The 23265-nt window shown below is 36.2% G+C and overlaps 1 protein-coding gene across 1 annotated transcript in view; it reads left to right on the forward strand.

The window, feature by feature from the left end:
- ZRANB3 (zinc finger RANBP2-type containing 3) overlaps window positions 1–23265 on the forward strand; it is a 221098-nt gene that overhangs the window by 111782 nt on the left and 86051 nt on the right. The window contains exons 4-6 of the mRNA XM_059704593.1: window positions 17579–17757; window positions 19111–19342; window positions 20904–20989. Of these exons, the coding sequence (XP_059560576.1) occupies window positions 17579–17757; window positions 19111–19342; window positions 20904–20989 (497 nt within the window). The remainder of the gene's footprint in view (window positions 1–17578; window positions 17758–19110; window positions 19343–20903; window positions 20990–23265) is intronic.

Consider the following 23265-nt stretch of genomic DNA (forward strand, 5'->3'; position numbering starts at 1 on the left):
ACTTAAGCAAATTTAAACAGCAATGTTAATTTTTTGTTAACATTCCATATCTTTTTCATAGAATGATATGTTGACGTCTCAGACTTATGTGGTCATGTTCTTGCTTCAGTTTCAGTAATAATACTCCAGCCTATTAGCTTTGGTGGCCATCCTGTACTTTTTAACCTTTGAAATTATCTACCCAACTTATTAGGGCTCCATTTTTAGTCTGTAGTGGCATTTTGGCAACTGGTAGAAGTTGTGATTAGCATTTTGTTTCTTCTTGCTGTTTTCTTTTCATTTTATGTAATCATTTAAGTAAGTTAATTCTTATTTGTATAAAAAAATTTTATGAGACTTCCTTTTTACTTTCTTTGTAATATATATGAGATCTATCTTAAAAGGGTCTCAGTTCTGAATCTGAGTAGTGAATCTTTGACATTGCATAATAAACATTTTAAAAAATTACTGGGTTGAGATTTCAAGTTGCTGTGTATCAACACATGAATTGACTGATTAATACAAGTACTTGTTCAACTGAAAGCATTCTAATAGTCTTGCAAAAACTTTGCCTCTGAAGCTATTGATTGATTTGCTTTGGTTGATTTGCATTTGACCCCTTATTTTAGAAGAAGTAATTTTCCCCTTGTCACAAATAAGTGGTGGCATTATTTATTAACTTCATTTCCAGGACAATTTTTTCTATTGTATAACTGAAGAAAATATTATGTACATATGCTGGTATGGGTTTTAACATAAGATTCTTTATTCTCAATTCTGATGTCTTCAAATTAATTATAGTGTTGCCACATTAAAAAAAAAAAAGAAGAAAAAAAAAAAAAGAGCCGAAACTGGTTTGGCTCAGTGGATAGAGCGTCGGCCTGCAGACTGAGAGGTCCCAGGTTCGATTCCGGTCAAGGGCATATACCTGGGTTGCAGGCACATCCCCAGTAGGAGATGTGCAGGAGGCAGCTGATCGATGTTTCTCTCTCATCGATGTTTCTAACTCTCTATCTCTCTCCCTTCCTCTCTGTAAAAAAATCAATAAAATATATATTTTTTAAAAAGAATATAAAGCACCACACTCCTTGTTTTCATGTACTTTTGAAAGATTGCTTTGTTTACAGTTGTGATCAGCATATGTACAATATTATACTACATGAAATATTTTGTAGTTTTCATATATTTTTCTTTCCTTTAAGGATGCATTATATATGATTTCTCTGTGTTCATTATTAGAAATTTTAGTGATGGCAGTTATTTATTCTTCCAAATGTTAAACAATTAAGTTTTGCTCATAGCTACTTAAATATAGTACCTTAATTGATCAACTCAGCAGGTAATCAAAGCAGTGTACCAATTAGATTCCCTTTTTATTAAACTTTTAAAGTCAATCTTTTTCACCCTGGCCAGTGTAGCTTAGTTGGTTTGGCATCCTCCAGTGTGCACTGAAGTGTTGCCAGTTCTATTCCCAGTCAGGGCACATGCCGAGGTTTCGGACTTGATCCCTGGTCTGGGGCATGTATGAAGCAGCCAATAGATTTTTCTCTCTCACACACACTCCCTTCCTCTCTCTCTAAAAATCAATCAGAAATCTTTTTTTTAAAAAAATTAGCCTTTTTCAGAATTGCTGCAGCTATTTGGGGTATTTTTTTATTCCAGATAAATTTTGGAGAGTTCATTCTAGGTCTGTGAAATATGCCATTGGAATTTTAATGGGGTGTGTATTGAATCTATAGATGGACATTTTAATGATGTTGAGTCTACCAATCCATGAACACGGTATGTTCTTCTATCTGTTTATGTCTTCCTCTATCTCTTTTTTCAATGTCCTGTAGTTTTCTGAGTACAGGTCTTTTACCTCCTTAGTTAAGTTTATTCCTAGGTATCTTATTTTTTTTTATTGCAATGGTAAATGGGATTGTTTTTTTAATCTCTCTTTCTGTAAGTTCACTATGGGTGTATAAAAATGCCATAGATTTCTCGGCGTTAATTTTGTATCCTGCTACATTACCTAATTCATTTATTAAGTCTTAACAATTTTTTGATGGAGTCTTTAGGGTTTTCTATATACAGTATCATGTCATCTGCGAATAATGACAATTTTACTTCTTCTTTTCCAATTTGGATACCATTTATTTCTTCTTCTTGTCTGATCACTGTGGCTAGCACTTCCAGTACTATATTGAACAGGAGTGGTGAAAGCGGGCATCCCTGCCTTGTTCCTGTTTTTAGGGGAAATGGTTTTAGTTTTTGTCCATTGAGTATGATGTTGGCTGTAGGTTTGTCATCTGGGCTTTTATTATGTTGAGGTATGATCCTTCTATTTTCACTTTGCTGAGCATTTTTATCAGAAAAGGATATTGGACTTTGTCAAATGCCTTTTCTGCATCAATTGATATGATATTTGTCTCTTAGTTTGTTTATATGATCTATCACATTTATTGATTTGCAGATATTGTACCAGCCTTGCATCCTTGGAATAAATCCCACTTGGTTATGGTGTATGGTCTTTCTAATGTAATGCTGGATCTGGCTGGCTAGAATTTTGTTGAGGATTTTAGCATCTATGTTCATCAGGGATATTGGCCTGTAATTCTCTTTCTTTGTGGTGTCTTTATCTTGTTTTGGGATTAGGGTAATGCTGGCTTCATAGTAAGAGCTTGGAAGTGTGCCTTCCTCTTGAATTTTTTCATATAGTCTGAGAAGGATTGGTTTTAGTTCTTCTTTGAATGTTCGGTAAAACTCCCCTGTGAGGCCATCTGGTCCAGGGCTTTTGTTTGCTTGAAGCTTTTTGATGACTGCTTTAATTTCATCAGTAGTTATCGGCCTATTCAGGTTTTTTGATTCTTCCTGATTGAGTTTTGGAAGCTTGTATTTTTCTAGGAATGTGTCCATTTCGTTGAGGTTGTCCAGTTTGTTGGAATAGAGTTGTTCGTAGTACTTTTTTACAATCCTTTATATTTCTGTGGGGTCTGTTGTTATTTCGCCTTTTTCATTTCTGATTTTGTTTATTTGGGTCCTCTCTCTTTGCTTCTTGGTGAGTCTGGCTAGAGGTTCATCAATCTTGTGTATCCTTTCAAAGAACCAGCTAGAACAGGGGTGGGCAAACCCTGGCATGCGTGCCAAACATGGCACGCCAGTAACTTTTGCTAGCACGCGAAACCCTCTCTTATAATCTTCCATTTACAATTTTTTTCTTAATATCGACTTTTTTATTTTTCAGATAAATTCAGTGAAGGTGCATCTTAGATAAATAAATAATTTTACATAACCAGTTATCTTAAAGACCATTGACATGGATTGACAAGAGAGGGGAAGAGCAATTTCTATGCCTCTGTCTTAACTCTCCCTGCCTTCCTAAATCTGACCAGTGTTTTTGTTTCATCCACATACGCTTGTGAATCTTTGTTCTCAGTGATGAATTTTGTTAAGTCTGTAATAAGAGTAGCCTGACGGGTGAAAGTAGTAGCTCATGCATATCTCTGAATGTCACGAAATATAAACCTGATGTAAAATCTCTGTCATCAGTGATGCAGCAGAAAAAGTCCCACTGATAATATCAAATGGAGTTATAAAGTTTTCTGTCGGACTATCAGTGTACATGTACACATTAAAAAATAAATGTATTTTTCATCATCATATACTGTGTTTTTGTCGCTCGAATGAATTTTATTATTTCTTCAAGGTTCTTCACATACCTACACCTTAAGAGATATCAAGTAGGTGTAACATGTTCTCAAAAAATTAGGGTTGGCACACAGAAGAATTTTGAGTCAGAGATTTTGCTGGTTTTGGCACGCACTCACAAAAAAGTTGCCCACCCCTGAGCTAGAACAAATGCTCCAAAAATTCATCTGGAATAAAAAAAGACCCCGAATAGCTGGAGCAATCCTGAGAAAGAAGAACAAAGTTGAAGGGATCTCAATACCAGATATCAAGCTGTATTACAAAGCCACTATTCTCAAAACTTCCTGGTACTGGGATAAGAACAGACATATAGACCAATGGAATAGAATAGAGAACCCAGAAATCGACCCAAACCACTATGCCCAATTAATATTTGACAAAGGAGGCAAGAACATACAATGGAGTCAAGACAGTCTCTTCAATAAATGGTGTTGGGAAAATTAGATAGATACTGCATAAAAATGAAACTAGACCACCAACTTAAACCATACACAAAAATAAACTTAAAATGGATAAAGGACTTAAATGTAAGACGGGAAACCATAAAAATATTAGAGGAATCCACAGGCAGCAAAATCTCAGACATATACTGAAATAGTTTCTTCACTGATAATGCTCCTTGGGTAATGAAAACTAAAGAGAAAATAAACAAATGGGACTACATAAAAATAAAAAGCTTCTGCACAGCAAAAGAAACCATCCACAAAACAAGAAAGCCCATTGCACGGGAGAACATATTTGCCAATGTTATCACTGATAAGGGTTTAATCTTCAACATTTACAAGGAACTCATACAACTTAACAAAAGGAAGATAAACAACCCACTCAAAAAATGGGCAATGGACCTAAATAGATACTTTTTGAAAGAGGATATAAGGAAGGCCAAGAGACATATGAAAACATGCTCAAAGTCACTAATCATCTGAGAAATGCAAATCAAAACAACAATGAGGTACCATCTCACTCCTGTCAGAACGGCTATCATCAATAAATCAAATGACAAGTGCTGGCGAGGATGCAGAGAAAAAGGAACCCTCTTGTACTGCTTGTGGGAATGCATACTGGTGCAGCCACTGTGGAGAAGAGTATGGAGTTTCCTCAAAAAACTAAAAATGGAACTCCCATTTGACCCAGTGATTTCATTTCTAGGAATGTATCCCAAGAAACTAGAAACACCAATTAGAAAGGATATATGCACCCCTATGTTCATAGTAGCCCAATTTGCAATAGCTAAGATTTGGAAATAGCCTAAGTGCCCATCAGTAGATGAGTGGATTAAAAAACTGTGGTACATCTACACAATGGAATACTATGCTGTAAAAAAGAAGGAATTCTTACCATTTGCAACAGCATGGATGGAGCTAGAGAGCATTATGCTAAGCGAAATAAGCCAGTCAGAGAAAGATAAATATCACATGATCTCACTCATTTGTGGAATATAATGAACAGCATAAACTGATGAACAAAAACAGATCCAGAGATAGAGAAGCATCGATCAGATGCTCAAACCTCAGAGGGAAGGTAGAGGAGGGTGGGGGTAAGAGGGAGCGATCAACCAAAGGACTTGTATGCATGCATATAAGCCTAACCAGTGGGGTGAGGGCATGAATGGGAGGGTGGGGGAATTGGGGGGGGGGGGTAAGGGCACATATGTAATACCTTAATCAATAAAGAAAAAAAATTAGTCTTTTTCTATGAAATTGTTAATTCATCTAAATAGATTAAGTTCAAGCCAAACTAATGGTATTTTCCCTTTAGCTTCATACAGGTAATGGATATTTATTAAAAAAAAATTTTTTTTTTTTTACAAAAAATTATGATCTTTATTTATTGACATAGAATTGAAAATTTTCTTACAATGGTGAAATCAAGACTCCAAATTACAAAACATGATGGCAGCTGAGATTTATAATCTGTGTACTATATAACAAAGTAGAAAGCACTGTGTTTATCCAGCCTGGGAGTTGTAACTGAAGATCAATCAAGGAACAAGATCCCCCAGGAATTAATAAAAAATTCAACAGTAAAATCCTAATAGTGTTTATTCTGCTTTCATCTTTCTTTTTCTCTTGAGGAGAAAATGGCTAAAAATTAGGCAAAGCATTGAGATTTTTGTGCCTAAGGTTTACCATTCAGAATAGTTATTCGCAAGTACCACCTGAGAACCATCCACATAAGAAGCACTTTAGACATTTTTATTTTAAAAGTCCAATTTCATTGAATCAGAATTTGGGGTGTTGGTGTCCTGAAGTCTGAATTTTTAACTCGTATTCCAGTAGTTCAGAACCTAGAACATGAGCAAGCAAAAGATTGGGCCAGTATTTTTTCCCTTTCCTTCTTTTTCTTTTTCTCTTTAGCACCTTTAATTGTGTTCTCTATGTTGTGTTTGGCTCTTATTTTCAAGAAATCCCCTAGACACCAATTCCATAATATATATGAAAAAAATGGAGTCTTAATATAGTTTGTTCACCTGATTTTTATTTCATAAAACTGATTTAAAAAGATACAAACATATAAGGAAAATCTACTTCTGACCTTGAGCATTTCTAATCCACATTATTCTGTCATTATCTCTTATTTATTCACATTCCATCTTAGGAGTGGTACTGTTTGAATGAATAATACATATTCATCTGAACATTTCACATTATAGTTAAGTATCTCATTTTTACTATGCCTTGTGACTCCTTAAAATTAAATATGAATGTAGAGGAGGAAAAGTAATTTTCCCTTTACCCTTCTGAGTTCTTGGCTGAAACTCCCTGTAATAAAAGACGGATGAACAAGAGAAAGAAACAAGTTTATTAACATGTATATTTCATGTACATGGAGTGATACCCAGGAAGGATGAGTAAACTCCCTGAGTTGGCCCAAGCCACCACCTTAAATACCATCTTCAGCTACTAGTAAACAGAAGAGAAAGATCCATGAGGGGGCAGTTACCAGGATTTACCAGGTAAACAAGAGGAAGGTTTGTTGTGCTGATTTAAGTCAGGGCCTTCTCCATTGCTAAGAGTTCTTTGTGATTTTGAGTCATCCCTCCCTTCCAGGTAAAGAAAGAGACACTCTTATAAATAGAGATTTTCTTCATAAATGTAAGTTTTCCTTAGAAAAGGGTAACGTCTACTCTATTTTCCGAGTTTTTCCTGTATCTGCTGTTTCTCAAAGATAATCAGCTCAAAGTAATCCTTATCCTAAGGAGACATGTTTTGGGGTGGCATATTAAGCTACCCTTTAGTAAACATCACTAAAGATTTTCTGTTTGGTAAGAACAGATTGCTGTCCACATTAGAGATATAACTTAAAACTCGTCTAAAACATTTTAGTCTGCTTATTGTGCTGTTTTCCGTGTTTTGAAACTCAAAATAATGGGGTTGTTCTTTCTTTTATTGAGTGAAATTGTTTTTCCCCAGGAAACACATAAATTATGCCTTGTACATCTTCCCACTTATTCCCTTGAAATGAGTAATGAAATACAAAGTCTCCACATTGTTATAGATAGAAAATCCAAGCATATTAAAGAAAAGTGACTTACACTGAGTCTTGACCTAATAATCATCAGCAGACAGAATCGTGCAACCCAAGGTTTCTTCATATTTTGCTTCTTATCTTCCTGTGTAGGTTTGACCAATTTTTTTTAAAGCCCTTTTCCCCCCATTCTGCACGTACATATGTGTGCTGTTTGTCTCTCTCCCTGTCTTCATTCCTGTCTCCCAGCTTTTCCTCCCTCTCCCTCCTCCAAACCCTCCACCACATATCAGAATAGATCAGTAGACTGTGACTTTATAAAAAAAAGGCACAACTGATGTCCCGATTTTGTCAGAAATGAGCTATGTTTCAGTGTCTCTTGGATATTTTTAAAAGAAGTTTCTCTCTCTGTCCTTTCTTGCTCCCCCTACAAATAATATTTATTCAGCGGGAGTAAATGGAAGACATAATATCAGTTCAAAGTCTGTATTTTCCTTTCCTCTCTATCCCTTCAGTCCAACCTTCCAGGGGTAACACTATTAACAGTTCCTTCTCTTCTTCCTCCTTCCCTGATCCCTTCTTCCCCTTCTCTCTTCTTTTCTCTCACTTTCTCCCTCTTCTGTTCTCCCTCTAAAGTCTAAATATTCATGATACTATTCATAATCACCATACTATTTTTCTTTTTAATATACTATTGTGCAGCTAGTGATTAATAAATCTTCCCATAGCAGCCTATAGATATATGCTCATTTTTTAAAAGATGATTACATAATGGTATGGATGTTGTTGACCTTAAACAAGAAGTCAGCCAGATATTTCTCCAGCAAGTGGGTTTATTGGGGAACTACAAAGAATTGCATTTGGAAAAGGACCCATGGCAGTCCATGAACATGGCTGCTAAAACAAAGGCTAGGAAACTCTTATCCAAGGGAAGTGGAAGCTGGGAGGGCTACCACCAACAAAAAGTTCTTCCTGTTCTGTTTCAAGATCAATGTAGGGCCTCCTTACTTCATTGTAAATAAGGTTTCTATTTACTCATTTTTTAAAAGAATGTACCATAATTTCTCTTTATCAGTTTAGTGTACTGTGCAATTATGTCCCGGAATAAATTCAAAGTCTTGGACTTGCTGGATAGTCAGACCAATATTTATTCCTAGGACAGTGTTTAAGTGCCTATCTCCCCAAACGTTCTCTAACACTATATTATCAAATCTTTCATTTTTATTCTTATTCTATAAGTGAAAAAAATCATTTCTCATAGTTTTGATTTATTCATCTATAATTATGAGTAAGATTGATCATCTTTTTATGTTTGTTGAACATATTTGAGTTGGTTATTCATTTCTTTTCTACATTTTTCTATTGGATTGTCTTTTTTTTCTTTTTGGTAGGAACATTTTATAAATTGAAGAAATTAGCCTTTGTCATTTGTGTTATAAATTTTTTTGTTTCCATTTGTTTTATTATCTTTGTGGTATATAAATTTAAATTTTTCATTTAATTCTATTTGTATTTTTTTATGTTTTCTGGATTTGATGTAATGAATATAAATGTCTACTCTGAGTTTTTCTTTTTATGTACTTTTTTCTATAACTTTTATGTATTCCTTTTTAATATGTAAAATTTTGTTCTATCTGTAAATGAGGTTTTATAGTGAGGCAAAGACCCAGCTTTATTACTTTTGAAATGGTTACTGTAGGGGCGGAAAAAATTTTCCTTGACCTTTTTAGAGTCCCTGTCTGAGTCTGAAAATTAAATGACAAAGATATCTTACCAGGAAAAAGGCACACAAATGTTATTGTTTCACAAGAGAATGAAGACTCAAAGAAGTGACCAGATCAGGAAGTTTTTATGCCTTTAAACAAAGAATTGACAAGACAAAGGGGTTTGGGTTAGGGGTAGTAAGTTGTGGAGAAGTAACTAGGAACGTAAGCCTAGTTACAAGGTTTATTTACAAATTTCTCTGGTGCTGATAAGTCTGCCTCTGGTAAAAGGAGAATTTATTTCTTGCTTTTAGGCAAAAAAGGGTGAGCTTTTTCTGCATTTATGGTTTCTTAAGTGCCTTCAACTCAAAATAATTTTTATGTCCAATAGGAATATTTGGGAATAACATATTCTGTTTTCCATCATGAGCCAATTTTTCTAATAGCATTAATTGAATAAACCATTTCCCCCCACATTGACTTAAAATGCCACCTTTATCGCATACTCAATTCCCATATGTATCTGGCTTGTTCTGTATTCTCTTCTGTTTTATTGCTCAGTTTTCATTATTCCTTTGAAGTATCAAACTTTTTTTTGATCATAACCTGGAACTAGCCTATTACCTAAATTCTATAGGTGGTATTAGGTGTTACTACCAATAGTAGTAATCATTTTTCTGTTGATTCTTATGGTTTTTAAGTATTTGGTCACATTATCTGCAGCTAATACACTTATTGCCTATTTGTTCTAATATTTCTATCTCACATTTCTTTCTCCTGTTTCTGATGCTAATAAGAATGTATTCTCCTCCATTAATGGGATAGATATATATATTCCCTCATATGGGGACATTATCCATCCCTTCAGTAATAAAGGGCTTTTATCAAAATGAAAATTGAATATTTTAGTTGCCTTTTTGACATTTAAAGATTATCATATGATACTTTCCTTTTTGATTTATTAACATTATGAATTATAGTATCAGACTTTCTTATTTTGAACACTCTTTTTATTCCTGGACTTGAACTTCTCATGGTCAAGTTATTCTTTTAATGGTCTCCTGAATTCTATATTCTAATAGTCTACTTAAAATGTTTGCATCAATACTCACATGTGAAATTGATCTTTGATTATCTTTTGTACTGCCTTTCATGTTTTAGTATCAGTGTAATGTTGACTTTTAAAAATAATTTTCAAATAATTTAGATGTTTTTCTTCTTTCAGCACTGTCTGAAATAGTTTAGTGTCATTTTCTTTTGGCCACTCCTTTTGAAATAGGACAGCCTTTTTGTCCTTCCTAGCACGACCGATACTAGGTTGTGCTGTAGACCTGTAACTTTCTTTTTCCAGCTTTTTATTTGAAAGTTATTTCATCCTTATAGAAGAGTTGCAAAAGTATGAATAGTACAGAAAGCATCCATGTACCCTTACTCAGATTTATCTATTGAAAATATTTTATCCCATTTGTAAAGATGTGTGACTTCTAATAAAACTTTCCCAGAGCCCTAGCTGGTTTGGCTCAGTGGATATAGCATCGCCTGCAGACTGAAGGGTCCCAGGTTTGATTCCAGCCAAGGGCACATGCCCAGTTGTGGGCTCAGTCCCCAGTGTGAAGTGTGCGGGAGGCAGCAAATCGATGATTCTCTCTCATCATTGATGTTTTATCTCTCTCTCCCTCTCCCTTCCTCTCTGAAATCAATAAAAATATATTTTAAAAAAACTTTCCCAGAGACTTGGGAAAAATAAAACTATAATATTAAAAGTATAACATTTACCAGCTAATATGAGAAATGACTGTTGTTTAAGTACATTTGCTCAGATCCAGCTTCTCTGCTATTTCAGAGCCTTTTCACTGCTTTACTTTTGCTCTCCCCTACATGGACATCAGTAAGCTGTGCTTGGAGCATAGTCCTACTTAAGTTTGGCTAACAACCTCAATTCTGTTCCTTGTCCTTTGAGATGCCTTATCTCATCCTGCTGCCTGCTAAGGCCGACCTCCTTTCACACCTCACATTATCCAGTGTTTTCCCTTCAGGAGAAAGCTTGCTTATGCCCATGAAGAAGAGCCAGACCATCAGGGAAGTGTGGAAGTATATTTCCCAGAGTGTGGGAAATAGTCATTAAAAAAAAATTATTAAATTTATTAGTGTGACATTGGTTAATAATATTATATAGGTTTCAGGTGTACAATTCCTGAAATAATCTGATATTGTATTGTGTGTTCACCACCCAAAGTTAAGTCTCCTTCCATCACCATTTATTCCCCTTTATCCTCTTCTACTTCCCCAGACCATACTGTTGTTTATGTCTATGAGGTTTTTATTTTTATTTTTTTGCTTAATCCTGTCATCTTTTTCATTCAGCCCCCCAGTGCCCTTCCGGTCTGATAGCTGTCAGTTGGTTTCTATTTTGTTAGTTTATTTTGTTCATTAGATTCCAAATATAAGTAAAATCATATGGTATTTGTCTTTCTCTGACTGGCTTATATTACTTAGCATAATACTCTCCAGGTCCATCCATGTTGTCACAAAGGGTGAGATTTCCTTCTTTTTTTACAGCTGAGTAGTATTCCATTGTGTAAATGTATCACAGCTTTTTTACCCACTCATCTACTGATGGACACTTGGGCTGCTTCAAAATCTTGGCTATTTTAAACAACGCTACAATGAAATAGGGGTATATATGTTTCGGAGGTTTGGGATATATTTCCAGAAGTGGAATCACTAGGTTATAAGGCAGTTCCATTTTTAAATTTTTGAGGTAATTCTATACTTTCCACAGTGGCTGCACTAATCTGCATTTCCACCAGCAGTGCATGAGGGTTCCCTTTTCTCTATCTCCTTGCCAACACTTGTTGTTTGTTGATTTATTGATGATAGCCATTCTGACAGGTATGAGGCGAGATCTCATTGTGGTTTTAATTTGCTTTCTCTGATGATTAGTGGCATTGAGCATCTTTTCATATGCTATTGGCCAGCTTGTATGTTCTCCTGGAGAAGTGTCTATTTAGGCCCTTTCCCCATCTTTTAATTGCATTGTTTGCTCTCTTTTTTTGGTGTTGAGTTTTATAAGTTCTTTATAAATGTTATCTTTTATTTTGTTATGATTTCCTTTGCTATTCAAGGACACTTTAGTTTGATGTACTTCCATTTGTTTATTTTTTCTTTTGTTTCCCTAGTCTGAGGAGAGAGATGAAAAAATATTGCTATGAGAAATATCTGAGATTTTACTGCCTATGTTTTCTTCTAGGATTTTTATGATTTCGAGTTCAACATTTGCCTTTAATCCAGTTTTAATTTATTCTTATGTATGGTGCATGTATCTGTCCAATTTCCCCAGCACCATTTATTGAATAGACTCTCTTTAGCCCATTGTATGTTCTTTACTCCTTTGTCAAATGTTAGTTGACCATAAAGGCATGAATTTATTTCTGGGCTGTCTGTTCTGTTCCGTTGATCGATATGTCTGTTTTTATGCCAAGACCAGGCTATTTTGATCTCTATGGCTTTGTAGTGTAGTTTGATATCAGGTAGCATGATTCTTCCAACTTTGTTTTTCTTTCTCAAGATTGCTGAGGCTCTTCAGGGTCTTTTGTTGTTCCATACACATTTTTGGAACATTTGTTCAAATTCTGTGAAATACACTATTGGTATCTCGGTAAGAATAGCGTTGAAATCTATAGATTGCTTTGGATGCTATGGACATTTTAATGGTTAATTCTTCCTATTCATGAACACAGTGTATGTTTCCACTTATTTGTATCTTGCTCAGTTTCTTTCTTTATTATCTTATAATTTTCTGAGTACAGGTCTTTTACCTCCTTAGTTAAATTTATTCCTAGATATCTTTTTGTTGTTCTTGTTGTTGCAATTGTAAATTGGATTGTTCTCTTGGTGCATAAAAATGCCATCAATTTCTGAATATTAATTTTGCATTCTAATTTACTGAATTCTCAGTTCCAATAGTTTTTTGGTGAAGTCTTTAGGGTTCTCTGTATACAGTATTATGCTATCTGGCAATAATGACAGGTTTAGTTCTTCCTTTCTTAATTTAGATGCCTTTTATTTCTTCTTCTTGTCTGAGTGCTATCATCACACTGTTCTCTGTGTCTATATGTTATATTTATAACCATTTTTCTGAACACTGTATCTGATAAGTTGCTTGGCTCCATTTCATTTTGCTATTTTTATGGAGATTTCTCCTGTTCTTTCATTTGGGGCATGATTCTTTGTGTCCTCATTTTGACTGCCTTTTTGTGGGTTTTTTTGTTGTTGTTTTTCATGTATTAGGTAGATCTGCTATAGTCAGGAGGAGGCTAGCAGAGTTTATCAGGCCTAAACAGACCAAGATTTGGCCATGTGAAGGGAGGGCTCTGCACTGTCAGGTGTCAGGCAAAAAATATAGTTCTTCATTAAGATTTTAAAACTGCGTACCTAAAATGATCTTCCAAAGGAGCCTCCTCTAGAACAAAGAGGCCACCTATTCTTAAGGCAATCCCACCTCTCTGTCCTAAGAGTTACAAGCTGCTATAGCTTTAAAAAAATTATTTCTTAAATCTTTATTGTTGAAAGTATTACATATTTCCCCTCCCCCTTGACATCTTCTAGCTCACCCCTCCCCCTCAAGCCTTCACCACCCTATCGTCTGTGTCCATGGGTTATGCATATGCATACAAGTTCTTTGGTTGATCTCTTCCCACCCACTCACTCACCCTCCCCACCTTCCCTCTGAGATTTCAGAGTCTGTTCCACGATTTTGTCTCTGGGTCTATTTTGTTCATCAGTTTATTTTGTTCATTAGAGTCCACATATGAATGAGCTCATGTGATACTTGGCTTTAATCAGCAGGCATCTTCTGTATACAATTGGTACATAAAAGCAATTGCAATATAAAAAATTAAAACTGAAATTATATATGTCATTTAAGATCATTATTATTTAATTGCCCTTAATAATTTTATAGAATAAGTCATTAAGAGAACCTAAAATTATTCTCATAAGTAAAAGTGATTTATTATTTTGAAAACATTGATAAAATGTACCCTTGAAGTTAATGCATTCTATTTAATTCTTCTCATGTAGTTATCTAGAGACTTGTAATACTGTAGAGTAAAGGCTTTGGTTCTTAATAGGTGATTTAGCCTTAATTGTGATGAAACACTGGATGGTTCCACTTTAACAAATTCTAGTGCAGTTAGAGCCAAGAGCTTTGACCCACCTATTGGGTGTAGTTATTTCTTTATACCCAAATTACTTGACATATGTTATTGCTTTTATAATTGAGTGTTATGCTATTTAAAATTCTTTGCAAAATACTGAAATCTAAGTACATGTTTTAAAAGTTTGTTTCTAGGGGAAAAATAATTCCAGATAATTATTTTCCTATTTACAAATTGTATATGGAACTCAGCTATCCTATTCTATGCGTAATTTCTTTCCTTTATGGGAACATGTGATTACACTCATATACTTTTACTTTCTGATTTGGAATCATGTTTTGTTTGAGTTTGTTCCATCAAACTTTATCTTTTACTGGGTGATGCCTTCAAAAAGAGCAGTCATCAACAAATACATAAGAAAGCAACTGACTGCTTTCCTTTGTGTTGATAAGTATTTTACTAATTTCCATAAAATACTATTAGTCATTTATCTACATGATCTTTTAAGTGAAGAGATGTTGAATATAAAAGGTTGGGGGTTACCTGGAAAGATAATAGATAATTTAGAATCTCATTCGTTAGGTGAATTCCCTAACCAGAATAGGCTATTATCTTCAGGTATGCAGATTCAGAAAATCCTTCTCTTTTATTTATTGTTGTTAATCCTCACTCAAGTATGTTTTCCATTGATTTTTAGAGAGAGTGGAAGGGAGGGGAAGAGACTGAGAGAGAGAGAAACATGGATGTGAGAGAGACACATCCATTGGTTGCCTCGCTCACTGGCCCCAACCAGGCCTGGGGTTTGAGCCCGCAACCAAGGTACATGCCCTTGACCGGAATTGAGCCTGGGACCCTTCAGTCTGCGGTCCAACACTCTATCCACTGAGCCAAACTGGCTAGGGCCAGAAAAATCATTATTTTCATGCTTCCATGTTGGTCAGATTTTGAGATTTCACTCAAGCTGACAAAGCTCAAGGAAATCTTCTCATATAAATCACAATGCCTGCTTGTTAACATATATTGAGGAATGGTGTTTCCTTTGCTGTGGTCTTAGAAGTGGTAGGTGGACTCTGCCGCCAAAATTTGGTTCACATGTCAGGAATGATGATGCTACACAGATGACCATAGGATATAGAAACATTTATTACTCAGATAATAAAGCTTTCTGGGGAGAGTAGGATCATAAGCAGATGAAAGTGGCTTGAAAAAACAAGAAATGTAGATTAACTTGGATTTTTATTGGATTTACAAGGCGGCCTGAGGGTTCTCATAATGTGGGTCAGGCTTGTGTGCTTGAATTTCCTTCAGGTGACAAAGAAAGTAGCACCCATGTTTGTTTATATATATACTAGGGGCCCGGTGCACGAAATTCGTGCACTGGGTGTGGGGCGGGGGGGAGTGTCCCTCAGCCCAGCCTGCCCCCTCTCACATACTGGGAGCCCTCAGGCATTGACCCCCATCACCCTCCAATCACAGGATCGGCACCTTGCCCAGGCCTGATGCCTCTGGCTGAGGCGTCCGGCCCGGGCATCGGGGACCCGCAGTGGCAGCGGCCCCGCGATCGTGGGCTTCGCTTTAGGCCCAGGCAAGGGACCCCTAGCTCCTGGGACTGCCAGCTTCGACCGTGCCCAGCTCCCATCTCTGGCTCCACCCCTGCTTCCTGCTATCACTGGCCAGGGAGGAAAAGGCACCTGATTCTCTGATCATGGCTGGGGGGCAGGGCAAAGGCGGCCTTTGCCCTGCCCCCCAGCTCTTAGCTCCCCCCTGGGTTTCCGATCACTGTCAGTGGCAGGGGGCTTCTTCCTGCTTTCCCTTTTGCCTCCCTGCATTGTGCCTACATATGCAAATTAACCGCCATCTTGTTGGCAGTTAACTGCCAATCTTAGTTGGCAGTTAATTTGCATATAGCCCTGATTAGCCAATGAAAAGGGTATCGTCGTACGCCAATTACCATTTTTCTCTTTTATTAGTGTTGATATATATATATGTATATGTATGTATATATATATATAAATATATATATATATGTGTGTATATATATATATATATATACATATATATATATATATATATATTGTTGTTGTTGTTGTTGATTTCAGAGAGGAAGGGAGAGGGAGATAGAAACATCAGTGATGAGAGAGAGTCATTGATTGGCTGCCCCTGCTCGCCCCCCACTGGGGATCGAGCCCTCAACCCAGGCATATGCCCTTAACCAGAATCGAACCCGTGACCCTTCAGTCTGCAGGCTGATGCTCTATCCACTGAGCCAACCCGGCTAGGGCAGCACCCATATTTTCTTATCACCTTCCCAAAATTTGGGGAGAGTGGTAAAGGGGACTGATGATGTTTAAAAGCTGTCAGCATTCAAACATTAAAAATGGAGTCAGACTCTTTACTATACCTTTTTCTTTGCTTCCATTGTCTTTTCTTGTATTCAACATATTATCTCCTTAAATTAACCCTTCCATTGGTTAAACTCAAAACTTCTTGGCTTGGGACCAATTTTTCTTTTTAAGATGTCTCCTTATTTTGTAATTGATACTTAATATTTTAAGTTTAATAGTTTAGTTCTTAAAAGGCAATCATAATTTTATGTTATTAGGAAAGTGTGTGATAAGATAGCTGGTAATAGTAAGAAATTATTTAGAATTTTCCAAACCTAATAAAGTAGTACATTCATAGCTTGCAGAATTGGCTTTCCCTTCTTCTTCCTCAGCTGCCTAGATGCATCACTGATTGTCCAATTCTTTCTATTCTTAAAGCCATAAGCTGCATAGTTGAAACAGGCTGCTTATACCTGTTTCTATCACAGACAGCTGCTCTGTCTAGCTCCCAAACTATGTATTGTGCGATTGGGACATGAAGAGAAAAATATCAGAAAGGAAAAAAAAAAACTTGAGTAAAAGACCCCAAAATCCTGCATACTTATTATCCTCAAGTCCTCGGCCATTTCCTAAACTGCAGTGCACAGGATGAGGCCTTTATAAACATTCATCTAGTAACTAATTTCTAAGTGGTACAGCTTAGAGATGGGGCAGTGTGCTGTCAGAGTGGAACCATCAAGTGGGAGGACTCCAGACACCCGGGCCCCAGACATCATGCTAGTGTTGCAACCAGTTAAGTGTTAAGATGAACAAATAATTTAACTACTCTGTGCTGACTTCCCCTGTAAAATGTACAGGATTTAGAGCTTATTTTAGCTTTGAAATACCATGATTTTGTAGTTTAAAGGTAAGGCATTTGCTCTTGTGTTCTCTAAGAGGAGAAATTATAAATGGTAACATAAATCTTTATAAAATTAAGTTATATGAAACCTGTATACTAATATTTTTGAGTAGGGGTCATTTTGTCTCTAAGTTCAATCACAAATGGTTTGAAAATAATATAATTTTTCTAATGGCTTTTAAGTGTCATCATAATCTTGAACATTTAATTAACTGTAATGTAATTGAATTTACATTTGAAAATTATTTTGATAATAATACTCTTAAATAAATAAAATATTTTATATTTTCTTACAAAATATTTTAGCCTTCATATTTGTTTATCTGCCTATCTATTTATTTATTTTCAATTTAGATGGGTCTAGGAAAGACAATCCAGGCAATTGCCATCGCTTACTTCTATAAGGAGGAATGGCCTCTTTTAATAGTGGTCCCTTCATCTCTGCGGTATCCTTGGACAGAAGAAATAGAAAAATGGATCCCAGAGCTAGATCCAGAAGAAATCAGTGTTATTCAGAATAAAACTGATGTTGGGTAAGAACAACTTTCTGGTATTTATGGGGGAAAAGTGCCAAAATTGGTATATATCAAATAAGTCTGTATATTAAGTAGATTTATCCAGAGCTGAAAATGCATTTGTCATTATGGAAAAAAAAATGTGATTGCTGTGTTGGTACTGGGTGTTTAGGAGCCCTTCCTTTTCTATTAGGGGGTAGAGAACTGCAGAAGATTGACTCCCTCCTGTATCATCACTGGAGGTATATAGAAAGTGCAAAGTGACATGTCTTATTTTCAATGCATTTATTTGTCTATTTAATTTTACAAACTCCTTAGTATCATAGCACTGTACATGCAAAAATGAATAAGACACATCCCCTGCCCTCACCTATCTTATTTATATATATGAAAGCCTAAGCGACTGTCCAACCGCTAGCCATGATGCACGATGACCACCAAGGGGGCAGACACTCAACACAGGGCTGCCGAGCTGAGGTGACTTGGCAGCTGCAGTTATTGGGTGACACACCGGAACCAGAGAGGAGGGAGCCCGATTCTGGGGTGTGTCACCCGATAACCACCCTCTCGCAATCCGGGACCCCTTGGGGGATGTCGGAGAGCCGGTTTTAGGCTGATCCCTGCAGGCCAGGCCGAGGTTCCCCACCTGTGCGCTGGGCCTCAAGTGATATAATAAGGGGGATAAATATGTAAATGAATAATTTCATTATAGTATGATAAAGAATATTATAGACATTTGAATTATAGAGGCAGTTCAAAAGATCAGGGATCACTTTAGCCCAGTGTTTCTCTGCGTGAGGTGGTAACCCCCTCTTTTCCTTATACTTCATCGACCTAGAGCCGGGGGCATTTTCGTTGTCATTGTGACAGGGAATCTACTGGCCTTTAATGGGAGGGCCCAGGAATGTGAGATGCCCTTCAGGGTGCTGGACAGCCCCGAGTACTAAGTATTGTCCTGCTCAAAATCCCTGTAGCACCTGGCTTAAGAAACTGCTATCTTGTTTGTGGGAAGGCTTCCTGGAATAGCCGACTAATATTTGAGTATCCACTTTCTTCATGATCACAGGTGCATTGAAAGCAAATGTTCTCACAAAGTTATCTTCTTATCCTAGTAAAATATAGTTTGCTGGATGTCAATGCTTCTAAAGAGCATTTAACCAAAAAAAAAGGTTAGATTTGATTAATGAAATTTTAAATTTTGGATTAGGGTTTATTACATTTAAAGACTATAAAGTCTTAAGAGAAATTGGGTTTCAGTGGTGGTACCTTCTGCTCTTACTTTTCCTTGTATTTCTTCCCAAAGAGTTGTATTGTTTATGATAAGTTGGTTACTGAAATAGTATTTTTAAAATACATGGATTTCTTTTCTAGGAGAATATCTACCAGCAAAGTGACAGTTCTGGGGTACGGTCTCTTAACGACAGATGCAGAGACTTTGATAGATGCACTGAACACTCAGAACTTCAGCGTAGTGATAGTGGATGAATCACACTACATGAAGTCCAGAAACGCAACTCGCAGCAAGGTTTTATTGCCAATAGTACAGAAAGCCAAACGAGCCATTCTTCTGACGGGAACTCCCGCTTTGGGAAGGCCTGAAGAGGTATTAAAATCCTTATGCTTGGGCTTAAAAAACAAACAAACAAACAAAAAAACAACAACCTAGAAAACAGAATCAGTCACCTGTGAAATGTTAAATAAGATTCCTCAAATGCCAAAAGAGTACTTTGGGAATTTCTAGACTGCTCTTAATGATTAAATATATCTTTTACTGTGACTTTTATCTAGTTACATGTGATCCTTAGCCATGCTTGTATTTGCTATAAAACACACACACAGTTTTACCTTTATTACAAATTTGTAAATAACACTTGTGTTCTTCTGGTTGTTCTGTGGCCTTAATCTTCATTTTATCCAGCCTATTTTACATTATAAGCTCCTTAGGATTGGAGTTGAATCAGTTTTGTATCTTTTATAAAGGTATATCTTTATATATTTTATACATTATTGCATAACCTCTTTCTGTTTCTTTTTCACTTTAAAATCCATGTTTGGGAAGATAGAGAACTTAGGTGTAGACCAAATAGAGTATCTAATTAGAATAGAGGAATCAGGCATTTGAGTGATGTCCGATTTAGCTTTTACTACTGTGAGAGGCAGGTGGGGTATGGAGTGATTAAAGGGTTGGGAAGAAGAAAAAATGAGTGAAACTATTATGAGTCTAAGGATTATTATAACCCAAGGAAGCCCTGTCTATTAAAGCATTTATCTTAAACCCACATTTCAGTTGTTAACATATACCCTACAAACCTATCCAAAAGAAATACAGATGGATGGATGGATAGATGATAGATAAATGTAGATGTAGTACATATACCTTCACCTACATATACTAGAATATTTTATATATGCACACATACACATACAGATCTACATTGTCATTAATTTTTGTAATTACATAAAAGCTAGAAACCGCCTATATATCCATTAATAGGAGACTGTTTAAGCATTTTACAGTATGGCCCAGGTGGCGTGGCTCAGTGGCAGGAGGTCATGGTTCGATTCCAGGTCAGGGCACTTGCCCGGGTTGTGGGCTTGATCCCAGTAAAGGGCATGCAGGAGGCAGCTGATTAGTGATTCTCACTCATCATTGATGTTTCTGTCTCTCCCTCTCCTTTCCTCTTTGAAATCAATAAAATCAATTAAAAAAAATTTTTTTAAATAAACATTTTACAGTACATCTACACAATGGGTTGCTATGTAACTTTTAAACAGAGCTTTGTTATTATAATACATTGCTCAGAATTTTAAAAACTAAGTTAAAAAAAGCAATATATATGTACATTATGTCAAAGACATGTTTTGGGGGGACAAATTCTAGTTGTGTATATATAATAGGACCCTATTCATGTGAATGAGAGAGAATATGTACCTATACTTATGTAGACATAGAAAATGCATAAATGTATGTTTAACAAAAGGATGGCAGTCATCCCTGAAGAACAGGATGGCAGGAATGGGGGGTGGAGGGGAAGGAGGGACCTTGAGGAAGAAGAGGTAGATTTCCTTTTTTACTTTTTATTATTTTATTAACTGGATTTATCATTGTAATAATTATTGACTAATAATATTTCACCATATTGAGAACACTTGCATTGTTACAGCTTTTTATGCAGATTGAAGCTCTCTTTCCACAAAAATTTGGAACATGGACTGAATATGCCAAAAGATACTGTAACGCACATGTCAGGTAAGACAAGCTATTTTCGATAAGCGTTAATCCTCACATATTTACTGTGCACATGCAGCTTGATTAGTCATTCCTTGTTCCAGTGTTTTTCAAACTTGTGCAATAATTTCTTCAAGTAAAATCTTATGTATGTGATGACCTATGTATGAAATTAAAAAAAGGAGTAGATAATGGCAATTTTTCTTCATTTTTAACCTTCCACTTACTTTATTTTTGGAATGATTTTTTTTTTTTTATTGACTTGCTGAGCATGTACATTATGGGAAAGTGACAGACAGCCATTTCCCTTTCCAGGTAACCAGGGTTGGCAGTTTCTTATGTATTCTTCTGGAGGTACTCTATGCATGAAAAAGCACACATGATTATATATATATATACACACACACACACACACACACAATAATAGTTCACTTTATTTCTACATATACAGTAGTATAAGCTACATACTGTTCTGCAGTTTTCTGCCTTCATCTCATGTATTGGAGATTCTTCCAATCAGTTACTGAAAGAGCTTTGGCATTCTTTTTAAATATTGCTCGTGTTCCACTGTTTGGATGCACTATATTTTATGTAACTAGCCTACTGCTGATCGGCATTTGTTTGTGATAGATAGCTGTTGCATACAATGCAGCAATGAATAACTTGCACATGGCCAGAGGCAGTGTAGTGGCAAAGAGCATGGGAGACTAGGGGAGATCAGCAGTGTTTTATTTTCACGTCCAGTGTTTACCAGATATTTCATGTAGGAAAGTACCTTTACCTCCCTATACCTTAGTTTCTTCAGGTCTAAAAACAGAGAATGATATTTCTGCCTCAGAATTATTATGAAACTGACATGAGCTAATATTTATAAAGGGCTTGAACAGTGACTGGCACATAGTGAGAACTCAATAATTATTAGCTATTTTAATATTTCATGTCACACACAGGAATAAATCTGTAAGATAAATTTATACAAGTGGAATTGCTGGTAAAAAGGCCAAGTACATTTTTATATTTTATATATTTTTTGACAAATTATGCTCCACACAAGTTATACCAATTGATAGTCCCACCAGCAGGAAGATTGTCTCCCCACACTTTGCCAACATGTTCTAATATAAAATGTTTTATCTTCCTAATGTGATCTGAGAGTACTTTTAATGCATATTTGTTTTCTTATGTTATTAAATGTAGTCAAGATTTTTTTATACATGTAAAAGTCATTTGTGCTCTTTTTCAGTTAATTGTTTATGTTCTTTGCCCTTCATTCTACTAAATTTATTGGCTTTTTTTCATGTTGATATACTATAAATCTTTGCATAATATAAAAATCAGCTCTTTGTGATATGAGTTCCTCAGACAAGATAGTACAACAAAAAAGAAAACAAGGACCTTTTCTACCAAAGACTGTAAATGTAGAAATCTTCAATATTAGTATAATCAAGAAACTAATTAAAAGGTCCAATATACTAACCATATGCAAATGGAATTTTATAAGGAATGCAAGCATAGTTTAATATTAGGAAAAGTGTTAATGTAATTTAGCATGCTAACAACTCAGGGAAAAACTTTATCTTCTCCATATATGCTGAGAAGTAATTTGATGGAATTCAGCATCCATTCTTGATTACATATAGTCTTTAATAATAAATTTAAGGTGTATATATGTGTGAGTATAATTATAACTGTATATACATATACTAGAGGCCCACTGCATGAAAATTCATGCACTGGAGGGGGTCCCTCAGCCTGCCCTGCCCCCTCTCACAGTCTGGGAGCCCTCAGGGGCGGGAGGCGACCCAGCGATCAGGGGAAGGTGTCACCCCATCACACCTCTGCTGCTGCCACTGCCGGCAGCACAAGCCTCGGCTGGCCCTGGTTACCTGAGCCTTGGGCGACCCTGGGTGGCTGGGGGCTGAGGGAACTGAGCGCCACCATCTTGTGGCTTTGGGTGCCGCCTTCTTTGAGGGTGGGACAGTCAATTAGTATGTTCCCTCCTTATTGGCTGTGGGTGCCGCCATCTTTGAGGGCAGGACAGTCAATTAGCATATTCCCTCCTTATTGGCTGTGGGCGCTGCCATCTTTGAGGGTGGGGCAGTCAATTAGCATGTTCCCTCTTTATTAGATAGGGTGCGATATATATGTTTATGTATATGTGTGCGTGTATGTTTTTAAGCCCAACGCCACATCACATGAAACACTAAAATAAAGGCAAGGAGGTTCACTGTGACCACAATTTACCTTTATTTTAGAGGTACTATCAGTTGTTTCTCAAAAGAAAAATAAGAGGTAAA

Source organism: Myotis daubentonii, chromosome 7 (genome assembly GCF_963259705.1).
Source record: "Myotis daubentonii chromosome 7, mMyoDau2.1, whole genome shotgun sequence".
In the NCBI taxonomy this organism is placed as follows: Eukaryota; Metazoa; Chordata; class Mammalia; order Chiroptera; family Vespertilionidae; genus Myotis; species Myotis daubentonii.